At 41.4% G+C, this 13,460-nt stretch overlaps 2 protein-coding genes across 3 annotated transcripts in view; both read left to right on the forward strand.

Annotated features, from left to right (window-relative positions):
• Nucleotides 1-13,460, forward strand: part of ACTA2 (actin alpha 2, smooth muscle) — a 210,363-nt gene that overhangs the window by 34,043 nt on the left and 162,860 nt on the right. The window lies entirely within an intron of this gene.
• Nucleotides 7,462-13,460, forward strand: part of CH25H (cholesterol 25-hydroxylase) — a 145,216-nt gene continuing 139,217 nt past the window's right edge. The window contains exons 1-2 of one of the 2 annotated variants that reach the window (XR_010068226.1): nucleotides 7,462-7,837; nucleotides 9,024-10,178. Coding sequence is in view for 1 of the 2 variants with exons in the window: in XM_063307438.1 (XP_063163508.1) it covers nucleotides 9,177-10,121 (945 nt within the window). In the remaining variant the exon portion in view is untranslated. Of the gene's footprint in view, nucleotides 7,838-9,023; nucleotides 10,205-13,460 lie in introns of those variants that run through there. The other variant, XM_063307438.1, reaches the window with a different exon arrangement.

The raw sequence follows: 13,460 nt of genomic DNA on the forward strand, positions 1-13,460 counted from the left end.
GTCAAAAATGGCGATCATGGGATGTTCTGACAGTCATAAATGTGAATTGGTTGCCAAGCATCCAAATCATGATCACGTGACCACAGGGACACTGTGATGCTCACGTGAGGACTGGTCATAAGTCAGTTTTTTTCAGCACCGTCAAATCTGAACTGTCACTAAACAAATGGTTGTTAAGCAAGGACTACCTGTATAGTTTCCATATCTCGTTTTCTCAGCCTTTGAGCACAATTCCAAAAAAGTACTTGGTTCCAATCAGCCTCCATTTTGTTTTTTCTGGGGCCCATAGGCATTCTTTTATAAATACTGCTAGAAGGTGGTGGCTTGATTTACAACATGTCAGGTTCCTATTAAAAATACTATTAAAACATGAAATTAGGTGGGTTGACAGAACCTGGCAGGTGCCCAATGAGGTGTCCAGCATCCTGTTGCTTACCCCATTCTATGATACAGAAAAACAGACCCAAGGCTGAGGTGGTACAAGGTGCTGTAATCTATTGGTTTCCGCATCATCTTTTTTTCAGATATTTTTCAGAGTGGATTTTGTAGGTTATATGCGTGTTCACAGAATGCAGCATAGACAGGCATTTCATGGTTCCTATTTATTGCAATTCCCACATTGCAAGTCCTGCACGTTATTGCTTCCCACCAGCAACCATTCTGCTATTTTAAAAAATGAAAGTGAAGCTTTAAATTTCCTTCAAGAAAAAGAAGCTAAAATTGGGCCAATTGAAAGCGGCTAGTCAGAGCAGGAATGACAATACAATGTTCACTAATACGCAGCTGTGATTATAGTATTAGACAGTGATCTCTGCTGAGTTGGAAAGAATATAGTACAAAGGTAAAATGAGGTAGCAAAGTTTGTCTTGTGGAAATGGGGCTAGAGGGCTGGGAGAGAAGAATCTCATCTCCCCATGTAACTTTGGATAAGCGGCTGTTTTGCTTTTGACCAGGCATCGCTGCAGAGCCCAACTCCATAGGAAATGTTTTCTGCGTTGCGGATTCAGTCTGAAGAAGGAGCAAAACACTGAGGAGAAGAACCATGTTTATACTATGATTGTTGGGTGCCTGCTTGAAAAGAAAGAGGGACCCCCAACAATGGAAAAATAAAGATGTTTATAGAACTTGAGGGCTACAAGGGGGGAAATCCTAGGGATCTGATTTGCTGGCCAGTTTGGGCAAGCCGGGCAGATCCTTGTCAATGTACCAATTGAAGTGAATATTTGTAGCTCAGGGTTGAACTGTGGAGTCCTTGGTGCTCTCTGAGCCTTGTTTTCTTGCAGCCGTTTCATTGCCAGACTAGGCAACATATTCAGTGCTGAAGAAGTTGCCTAGTCTGGCAAAGAAACATCTGCAAGAAAACAACAAGGCTCAGAGAGCACCAAGGACTCCACCTTGTCAATGTGCCTGGGGTTAGTTCCATTGTTAGGCAAAATGGCCTTTCAGGAGGGCAGCAGAGCTGAGGAAGTTCCTTGCAAAGGAGATGGGATGTTGAGGTCATCAGCTGATAGCGTATGGAAGGTTGCGGTTTCTCTGGGTTGCAATTTTCTTTAAGGGCCACCTTTGGACTGTACTGTGAGCTGCTGAGGAGTCTTCTACTCTTTGATTTGATGGGATTAGGAGGCTTTGGGAGCAGGGAGCGTCAGTCTGGGTCTGATGGGATGAACTGGGTTTGACCCTGGTCATAGCCAAAAGATGGGGGGGGGCAGTCCCCATTTTGTTTGTTAGGTTTATTTCCTCCACTACACTGTAGACATTATACACTCTCAAAATTCAAAATGCCAACGGCCCCAAAATGCCTACTAGTCAGAAAACTGTACAACATGGAAACTTTTTTTCATGCTATGAAAAAAGTGTGTGAGATATTGTACTCCAACCACCTGGCATGACTCTTTGTGATTTTTTTTTCCTTCTAACTTGTTATTCATGATTTTATCTTTTTTATAATGGTGACTTTTAATTATTTCTTACTAGTCACAGTGGGAGAGTAGAAGAAATCCTTTTAGATCCAGCTGGAAGGTGGTGTATCATTGCAGCACATTCTGCCACAAAAAAACTGATAAGTAACTCAAGGTGGCAAACATACCTAGTACTCCTTCCTCCTCCTATTTTCCTCACAACCACCACCCTGTGAGGTGGGTTGGGCTGAGAGAGAGTGGCTGGCCCAAGGTCACCCAGCCAGCTTTCATGCCTAAGGTGGGACTAGAACTCACAGCCTCCTGGTTTCTAGGCCAGCACCTTAACCACTACACTAAACTGGCTGTAAAAAGGGATCTGAAGTGGTAGCAAGCAAAAAAAGTTTCATTTCTGAGGGCATCTATTGTGTTATTTTTTCACAAAGCAAAGTAGATTATTGAATTGGTACTCAAACCAATACATATCTTTCTGGTTTTTAATTCTAGTTAGCTACACTGCACTGCTGCCTTCTTTATTTTGGGTGAAGATCAGGAACAGCCTGTTGTTTAAATTATAATCAAATATTTATTTCTGTCACAAGATGGTGCTGCAGTACATATCCATAGTGCTTTATAATTAATATGACTTTTTTTATGCTTTGAGAATTCTCATTCTTAAAAACAGTTTTCTCCCAAATTCATAGGAGCACTACAAGCAGAGCCAGAGGGTGCATGGGTGGGTTCCTTCCTTCCTTCCTTCCATTTTTCTTTTTAAAAAAGAGATATCCAAGGGCCACCTTTGATTGGATGAGGCTAATTATTTTTTTCTCCATTTGGAGGGATAGCATTTGGAGAAAAATTTAAAGGGCAAAATAGGCCAACATTTCCAGCCCATTTTTGTAGGGTGAGGTTTTGGGAAAAGTTTAAACATAAAATTAAAGTGTTCAAGGGACTCATTTTCCCTGTGTTGTTGTTTATTCGTTTAGTCGCTTCCGACTCCTCATGACTTCATGGACCAGCCTACGTCAGAGCTTCCTGTCGGTCATTTTCCCTGTAACTGTTTCTAAATATCAGATGGGGGAGCTTTATACAGTTTGTAGACTATATAAAAGGGGCTAGTGTGGTGCAGAGTGGTAGGCGGCAGCATTGCAACCAAAACTCTCCCCATGACCTGAGTTCAATCCCAGCGGAAGCTGGATTCTCAGGTAGCCGGCTCAGGCTGACTCAGCCTTCCACCCTTCCGAGGTCATAAAATGAGCACCCAGCTTGCTGGGGAAGGTGACGGCTGGGGAAGGCAAGGGCAAACCACCCCAATATAGTCTGCCAAGGAAACAGAGTCCCTCCTTGGGGGGAGATGGGCGGTAGTACAAATTTGAGAAATAAATAAATAAAAAGTCGTGAAAGCGGCGTCCCCCCAAAGGGTCAGACATGATTCAGTGCTTGCACAGGGGACTTTTTACCTTTCACCATCACACAGACTGTATAAAGCTCCCATCACTGGACTGTAGTCTCTATCACTTCAAATTATATGCAGTACTGCCTGCATTTCTGGATATACTTGTCTGAAAAGGCAAAAGCCTCACAGTTGATTCTGTGTCTGAGGATACAGCTGAGCTGCTGATTATTTTAGGAGATATTTAAAATCAGGGTTAAGACTCCGGAGTAGTCCAACATGCCTGTATATCATTGGGTTTTTCTACACTTAGGTCCAATCCAATATTCCTTGGACGGGCCTGGCCTTGATGTTATCGGATAGTGTGGATCTCTAGATTGGCAGTGAGAAGAGAGCTCCATATCCTGAAGAGGAAAGGCAGGTCCTATGGAAGCCTCCATGTCGTTGCTGATGAAAGCAATCCAAACATGAAAAGGGGATATATTTGTTTAACAATGTGGTAGATCTAGGTAGGCTTTCTTTCCATGGACCTAAGATCTTCCAGTTTGAAAGTGCCTTTGACATGGAAAAGATGTACCAGTCCATTGGGAAAGAACGGAAAGCAACACAATCATGGAATAGGCAGACACTGAGGAGGGCTTTGGAGATTTGGAGTCTTTTACATTGGACCTTCCTGTCTAACTAGATAAGTGGCTGAATGTATATACTGAGCCAGCAACAGATCTGAGCCAATATGGTAGTTCTGGCTGTGAAGTTCTGGCCATGATGGTCCATTTGCATGCTGAGGCTAGGACTTTCTCAAGTGGGCACTCTCTTCACCCATCTCCTCAGTAGAGAAGCCATACAGTCAGTCACTAAGAAGTTCTTGCTTGCTTTGACCACGTAACAGAAGTGTTATCTATAGTTCTTGTATTTCTGTTAATGATATTTCTAACCAGTCTTCCTTCTATTGCAGAGCTGTGTGGAGTTCTCCAGTGGTCTTCTAGATACAGACCTAGTGACCTTGGTGCACTCTGTACCTTCAGGCCAGGCTAATTTGCCAAAATGTGGCAAGTTAGGGACCTACACACACACATATGACTCTTTTCTTTTATTGGAATTGGGGAAAACACCATCGATACAGCCATTTTCATGTTACAGAAAACATGCGATTCTATGCTCAAATGTAAATTTATGGAAAACACAGCGGGGGCATTGGCAACTAGCAAGTCATGTTGATATACTAGCCCTGGTAAACAGTCATGATGGCTGAATCAAGGGGTCATCTTCTCCAGATTTCTATTTCCACAATTGATAAGCCAGATACTTCTGGGGCATTTATAAGCAGGGCAGAAAGAAATAGTTGAATTCCATTTGCAAGATCAAAATCTGGGTCTTGCATCAGTATCTGTAGCCAGTAGATGGAGCTAATAGCTAATTTTCTCCTCTACTACATGACTGATGCAGCCTGACTTCCTGCATTCATGCCAGCAATTTTTTTTATTTTACTTTACTTTATTTTTATCCTGCCTTTATTATTTTTTATAAATAACTCCAGGTGGTGAAAATACCTAATACTCCCTCCTCCTATTTTCCCCACAATTTACCTACCTTTTTACATGCACCTGTAGCTGTGGAGTATAGAGACAGATTGGTATTGTCATACTTTATGCCCTTGAATCATTGATAAGTGGAAATCATTGGGGTGGGAGCGGGGATAGCCATTTATGGGGGTGGTTGGTAACGTGATGGGGCGAAGGATAAGATTTTTATTCTCCATCTTGAATTTTATATTTTATATTTTGTATTTTTATATTTGTATTTATATGTATTTAAATTTATATTTATACTGTACTGTTTTTAGCGATATGCCATTTTTCTCATTTGTAAGCTGCCCAGAGTTGCTGTATGCGAGATGGGCGGTAGAGAAATATGACTGAATAAATAAATAAATAATCATGGAAAGGCTGAAATTGCAAGCACACCTTTAAAAATCATAGGAGATTGGCCCTCATGGGCAGAATGACATTGGCTGATGTTGCTGATGTTTATTTATTGTACCTTCCATTTTCCCAAGAACATTAACATTTCTGGACAGAGAAAATGTTAGGTGTATTTGTTGGGATGGTTCCTTATATACTTTTTATTATTATTATTATTATTTTATCATCATTATTATGTTCCTTCGAGTCAGTGTTGACTCCTAACAACTGCCTGGACAAGCCCCTGCAGTTTTCTTGGCAAGATTTCCATTTGCCATTGCCTCCTTCCTAGGGCTGAGAGAAAGTGACTGGTCCAAGGTTACCCAGCTGGCTTTGTGCATAAGTTGGGACTAGAACTCACGGTCCCTTGGTTTCTAGGCTGGTGCCTTAACCAGTACACCAAATTGGCTCCCTTATATACTGTATATTAGTGTTCTTTTTCCTTGCTTGCTTGCCAATAAAATATAACAGAAAGCCATAAAAAGTAGCAACATACAACCAAGGGAAGAAGGAAAAGTATACTGATATATAGATATATAGATATCATAGCACATGCAATTAGAATTCCATATGCCTCTCGGATTCCCCCTTCTGCCACAAGCCAAGGCATTGTACTGTTTTGTCCTTTGTCATCCAGTCTTTTCTAGGCCAAACAAAAGAAAAATTTTGCTGCTTCCCTGAGGGTGGCTGTTTTGCCCTCTTCCTCTGTCACATAAAACTGACATGGTAAAATGAAGATCAGGAATGGGGTGAAATGTTGGCTGCTTGCTGAATTGGGCCATTCCTCCTCAAGTGGCCCACAAAGGGGGTGCTGGCCAGCTCAGGCAAGCAGAGCTTATGGATGTTCTTCTGGTGGTACAACATCATTGCTGTGAGTTTGACAAACCTAACCAGTGATCTTATATGGTGAAGTAATTTCAAAGATAGATTGCAAAACCGCTATAACTGTGTCTCATCAGGATATTCAATTATTTCCTGTGGCTTGAACAAAATTGGGTGTCTTCTCAAGTCACGCTACACACATTAATCAGTTCCTGGCTGATATAATATCTTTGAAACATTACTTAAGATCAATTTTGAATGGATAGTGTTAATTAGGTAATTATTACTGTTTGTCCCTTCTGTGTGTCATTTTCCTCTGGTCTTACTGTTTCTAAATCCACCAACCCACCCACATTTTGTATTTATGTATGGTTGTATATAATATTTCATGCACTTTATGAAATGGAACTGAGTTCACAGATTATTATGTCATAATAAAAGTGTTAAGTGCTTAATGTTCCAGAATAGCTAATAATCAGCCAAGAAAGATTAATAACGCACACACACGGATGGATGGATGGATGGATGGATAGATGATAGATAGATGGTAGACAGGCAGACAGACAGACAGACAATAGATAGATATTAACATGGCTCAGTATTGAAACAATATTAAGGGATGTTACATGAATATTATGTGCCCCTGAAAATAAAAAAGATATTTCACTGAAATTACATTAAGGTTGATCCTCAGCACACCTCTTAGGGAGAGAAAAATCTGAGCCCAAAGAATCTCTTCATTATCAGAGGGATCCTCAGATTGAAGCAACTGTGGCATGGAGACTTCCTGAAGTGGTAGCAATGGCAGCTTCTATGGGCAGATGGCCAGCAAGACCTCAGCATTTATGTTCAGTTCAGGGTGAGGCATCTGAGTTGAGTGTGCTTTCAGTGTTCCTTGCCATGGCAGGAAAGAGGCTAACAGAGTTTTCCAGAATAAGTTGTCCTAATATCTCATTGTGATGAGTCCTCAGAGTGTGGCATCAGAGAAAAAGTGGCACCTACTCCTTTTGATGTCTTACTTTAAGGACCCAACAGTAAGGAATAACTTCACTTGCAATCTACTGGTCATTGTGCCTCAGCCACAAGGTCTGTTGCTGTCCTCATGGAAAGTAATGTGGGTTACTTTCAAGATAGTCTCTGGTTCTGCTTTTCTGAGTTAGGAAAAAGCAGATGAGTGTATTCACAGTACCCTACCACCACCACCCAACCTCAAACCAAGCTCTGTTACTAGACTGGCCACTGCTCTTTTACTATCAGGATCTGGAAATGGCATCATGGGTTTTTAAAAGTTCTGCCATAGGAATATTGACCTTTGAATATTCCTACATATAAAACTGAAAAAAAGAAAAGATATGATTTCCAGACCATGGAGGAACAAAAATATTGCAATCAAATGAAACCCTTGCACTTGATGGGGGCATGTGGGAGATCCACAAGCTTCACCCTGTAATCAACTTATCCTTCCATGAGATCAATATCCTCATGCCCAAACAATAGCAAATAACATGAAACAGTAGTAGTGAGGTATCCAGTTCCACTGCAGCCACAGCCAAAATGGCCATGGAGAGATGGAAGGAGGCAGTCTTGCGGTGGGCCAGTTGGAGCCCAACAGTTCTTTGAAGGCTCTTTCTACATATGACCTGGCATGTCCACATAGGAAGCCTTCTTCTGGTATAGGATGGAAAGTATTTGTCAGCCTTAGCCTGACTTCAGCCTGATGACAAGATAGAGGCTCCAATGTGAGGACATACATTGCCAAATCATTGGTAAGTCATACTTATACTGTGGCAACCAAGATGAATTGATAAACCATGAAAGCCACTGTCATGTTCACCATTTCAATGTGCTTGGTACATCGTAACGTTTCGCATTTCATTTGCCTGATACGTGTTTGATCTCAGGAGGGAGGAAGATTCCTCTTCGGGGAGTTCTTATCTGTTGGCTGCTGGGTTGGAATGTGTTTGGGTTATCTCATGTATTCAAGGTTGCTTTCCCAGGATGTGTAGAAAACGGTTACCAGCACCTGGGAGGGGTGGTGGTTGCTATGGCGGTAGGGGGGAGGGATTACGTTTGGAGCTGAGGGTTTTTAGTTTGTATTTGGCGCGCTTTTAGTCATTCTCAGCTTTCTCTGTATCTGTCATAATTTCCCTAATAAATCAGATTTCATTTAAGTAACCTCTTGTGAGTCTGAGTGTTTGGGATAGGCAACCATTACATAAAGCTGAGAATCCAAAACTTCAATTCCCGCTGGCCCCTATCCAGGAAAAGACAGGTTCGTCCGATCCTGTGAGGGAGAGTGCTGGCGATGACCGATCCAGATGTGCCACTCGTGGAGAGTGAGGGGTCGAGTGAGGGGGAGCCCGATTCTACCATGATGTGCCCCAACAGAGCCCCCCTGGGAGAACTCTCAGCGATTCGGGAGGAGGCGAGTTCAGGGTCTGAAGGCGAAGCTACGGGCATGAAGACCGCGCCAGAGACCACGGTCAGAATGACAACCTCACTCTGTCTCACTGATGTTAGACTGAAGCGGTCTCATTCTGTTTAGTAAAATGGAGAAAATGGAGGCTGGAGGCAGGAAGGTGGTGTCCTGTCTAATCTGCTAGAAATTTCTAGTTCATTTTTTCCATGTCAGGTTGCTGAAACATCTGAACATCTGATGGCTGAAATCTGGTTATAGATTTGTTTTGCTCTGCTTCTAGAATGATATACTTTTAGTTTTAGTGCCTATGCTTCTCAGCCCTTTAGCACCATGTAATCAACCCCAGAAACCAAAACAGAAGTAGTCAGATGGTATTATTTTTTTAAAAAAATCATAATTATCATAAAGCTACATTGTGATCTTTGCTTTTCTCCCTCTTCTCTATTTGATTCTGGCTAAATGCCATTAATGTAATACTCTTCCATGTCATTCCTATGCCATCTCATAGATTTCCTTCTCTGCCTGCTTTTCAGCTCTGAAATCCAATCTGTTGTAACAAAAAGGCATGGCAAAGAACAGCTCATTGGAGGATAAACATCTGGAAGAGGAGAAGGGAAATTCCTTCCCCAATCCTTTTTCTTCAAGAGGAAAAGAAACTGAGCTGATTACTTGCGGGAAGTTTTTTCATGACGTCATTCAAGGGAGTAGATAAAAGGGCTGCAGGCATAAGAACAGCTCCAGTACACAAGCAGCGGACGGCTGCAGCAGGAATGGAAATCAGCATGCAGAACGGAAGCACGCTGCTCTCTTTTAATGAGCGAAATGACATGCCAAGTGCACTGGCTTTGCAGCCTCTCTGGGACTTTGTCAGAGCGCAGCAGGGCCTGATCAAGTCTCCGTTCTTCCCAGTGCTATTCAACTTCACAATATACACAGCTTTCTGCTTGCCTTTTATCGCTCTGGATTTTTTAAGCGCTTGGATCTCCACCTTGAGAAAGTATAAAATCCAGCCGCAGACGTCACCTACGCCGCAGATGATGGCCCTTTGCCTGGCTCAAAGCATCTATCACCACATCGTGTGTATCTTTCCAGTGACCGTTGTGCATTGGTACTGGAGGCCGGTGAGCTTGCCCCAGATAGCTCCCAAGGTGCCAATGCTTATCCTGGAGGTAGTTGTTTGCCTGCTGATGTTTGATTTCTTCTCCTTTTTGTGGCACTTGCTCCACCACAAGGTGCCATGGCTCTACAAAACTTTCCACAAGATCCACCACAAACATGTCTCTACCTTTGCTTTGACCACCCAGTATGCCAGCATTTGGGAACTGCTCTGGCTGGGTTTCTTTAGCGTAATTAGTCCAATGCTGTTGAAGTGTCATCCGTTGACGGAAATGGCTTTCTTCATTGCCAACATCTGGTTTTCAGTAGAAGATCATTCTGGCTATGACCTGCCATGGTCAACCCATAGACTGGTGCCTTTTGGCCTGTATGGAGGAGCACCACACCATGATCTCCACCACCTGAAGTTCAAAGTCAACTATGCACCTTACTTTACACACTGGGACTGGCTGTTTGGAACTTTTAGTTATGCTGTTGGAGAAAGCAATATATCTACAAAGGTCAACAAGGATTAATTTATAGCCCCATCTTTCACCCCATACTTCCCAGAGTCAATATCTGGAAATTCTGGTGTGGAAAGCTGAGGAAATTCGCACTGTCCCTATTTATGTTAATATATTTATTTGATGTATTTAGTTAATATTTGTATCTTATGATGTTTGAAATTTGTTTATAATACACATCTCTTTGTGAAAGAGATGAAAACTACATTTTTCTTGGGATATCTGTGCTTTTATAAAGCTGCTGTAAATGATTGACTAATATGTAAGTCTGCTGGCTGAAGAAATAATGCATATATATAATTCCTATGGAATTTCTCTTGTCTTCACATTGAGGAGAAAAGTGTTCTTTTTGTAAACATTTCTGTTCATTGCTGTTCAAACGTAGCACTGATCTTTTGTCCTGTGAGATTTAAATTATTTATATTATTTTATATTGGTGAAATAAACCAAAATTTGATATTATTCCATGTCTGTGGCCCATGCAATTTTTGAAAACTCTAGTATGGCTTAATATGTGTGATCGATCTGTTAACTGGCCAAGAACTTGATGCTCTGTGTATGTGTGTTTGTGTGTTTTTGAAAAAAAGAACTTTTTGCAGGTAAAGAACTACCGTGTTGGAGAAGGAAAAGAGTTCGGTCCTTGTGTCTTGGGACTTCTACTTGCAATTTTTTTTTCTGCTCAGGAAAGCATAAGCAAGAATTACAGTACTCCTTCAGCTGCTTCTGACAGCTAGAACTCACTCTAGATTTTTTATCACCTTATTCTGCAGTAAGGGAATCAGACATCAGTTGGTTCCTCTCTCTTTTGTTTTAGGTATAATCCATTCAGAATTGCTACATAGCAACATCAAATACTATTTCTGTGGCAAAATATTGGTAATGTCCTCTGGGAGGGGTAGGGGTGGGGGATCAGAGTCCTAAATCTTTGCTTCCAAGTATCTGTGCCTGCAAAATGGTGTGTACTGCAAGTATATCTGCAGTATTACCATCCCTAAGTTTGCTCAGCAAGAGTTGGTATTTCACAGTTAAAGACAGATTTAAATTCCAGGGTTGGTGTGTATACTGTGGGTATGTCCTTATTTTTTAAAAGAACCACAATATTGCAGAAAAACAAACCCTACATTAACAGAACATGAGAAAATATTGGGAATTTCCCTCTAGCGCAATTTTCAGACGGGACTAATTTCATTTTGCATATACACACACCAGCAGGTAATAAATGTAATTTAAATTTATATTGTGATACATTAAAAAAAAAGGTTTTGAGATTTTTTTTACCATTTGGCAGCCTGTAAAATAGAGAAAAGTTTCGCAATTCAGGTTTCGGTTTTCTGTCTTGGTTTGAGTTTTGGAAAGAACCTGCTACAGCTATCGAATTTTAGGCTGTTCTTACATTCATTTGGCCCTCCGTATAAATAGTTATTGCCTATAGCAAGGGTAGTAAATTAAACAATGCTAGCGATATATACAAATACACATTAAAAACTTTTAATTTTAAAGAGCTGAAGGGACATGGGGAGTGGTGTGGTAGAGTAGAGACAGAGTAGAGCAACGTTTCAGTTGTGTTGGAGAACCTACAGCTGGTTGATAAACAAACAAAAAGTTATGCCATCAAAAAATGGCAAATTTGACAAATTTCAGCATAGTCTTTTTGGAAGGCTCTAGTGACTATAAAATGGGGTGGGGACTGCATATAGTGTGGGACTACAAAAAAGGGACCACATATACTTTGGGACCACAAAAAAGGGCCTTTTCTGTGGTGGCTCCCTTTTTGTGGAACATCATTCCCTCAGAGATAAGATTGGCCCCCACCTTGATACTTTTCCAAAAGGCCCTGAGGACATGGTTCTGTCAATGGGCCTGGGGACCCCAGGTTGAGACAGAGCCGATCAAGTGGCTGATCTGATTGTGTTTGAAGCTGCCACAGGTGGTGGGGGTTGATGTTTTTTTTATATTGTGGATTTTAATTTTGCAAGATGCCCAGAGTCGCTGTATGTGAGTTGGGTGGCCATATAAATTTAAAATAATCAATACAATACAATACAATACAGCTCGTGTCCTTACATTGCCCATCCCTGCTATAGAGGGCTGAGCTGCAGAATACACATTTTTCCAGAAGGTCTTGTTTGAATTCCTGAAATTTCCAGAGTGAAAGATATGATTACAGGACATGGGAAACATATCTGCCTGAGAGGCTAGGGAGCTGCTGGAATTAGAATAGAACATATTGCTCGGTCTAGGCAGCTTAATCTAATAGGGAACCTCCTAACTTTCTAAACAAGTTGCAACCAAAACGTAAATACCAGGTCATCGTTACAACACCTATTAACCAAAGGAGCCCAGTTTTAGAGAAGGTTTGCCAACTCTGTGTGTCAACTTTGCATGTCATGTTAATGCAACTAACAGATGTGGGCCTTCATGATGGTTGTTGGTGTGCACTCCTAGCCATTATTGATACTAGGAGTTGTAGTTGGGGAGGTGAGAGACCATTTGACCTGTGCCTCAAGCTCAAAATTTAGACAAAAAACCATATTTTTTTTGTTTTACTTAAAATATTTTAGTTATGCCTGGCCTCAAAATGTGGAAATTTCCCAGCCTCTCTGGATCCATACAGTCTCATAATTATAGACAAACAAATGCATAACTGAGTTGATTATATATTACTTTTTACCCTGCATTTCCTCTCAGAAGTTTGATTTGTGGATATTCCCGGCAACCCTGTGAGGTAAGTTAGGCCTGAGAAAGAATGACTGGCCCGAAGTTGAAATTGTGAAATGACACAAGATCTAGAGATGATTAAAGATATGTCCCTGTGGCTGAAAAATCAGCACCATGTCTTTCTGACCTTTTGTAACATTGAGACCTCCTTCTTCATTATCTGGGTTTTTAGACTGTTCCATTCTGACTCTGGGTGGCTTACAATTTCTCCATATGGTATGTAAGATTACAAGCATATGCTATATAGTGTATCATAAACAAAAATATTTCATAATCAATAGCTTTCTCATCTCATTCCACCTCCTGGAAGCCACTTCCTCAGGAGCAGCTGTCCCCAGGAATAAGGGCAACCGTACCCTATGAGTGTGGGTATGAATGCCAAATTAGAAGCAGCTTCTTGGATCATCATAGGGTGCAGATAGCACCTCAATCTGAAAGGACACATTGCTCAAGAGCTGCTGATACAACCAACAGGAGTTCGTAATTAACTTTATACGATATGGAGGCCCATGTATCCCAGGCTCAGGGAAAATAATATCCTCAACTGGGGAAGAGAACATGGGTGGAATCCAACACTCAAACCATTTGTTTACACTGGCTCATAGTAATAACACGGCTGCAATCTGTGCTGCT

The sequence above is a fragment of the Candoia aspera genome, chromosome 6 (assembly GCF_035149785.1).
Source record: "Candoia aspera isolate rCanAsp1 chromosome 6, rCanAsp1.hap2, whole genome shotgun sequence".
NCBI lineage: Eukaryota > Metazoa > Chordata > Lepidosauria > Squamata > Boidae > Candoia > Candoia aspera.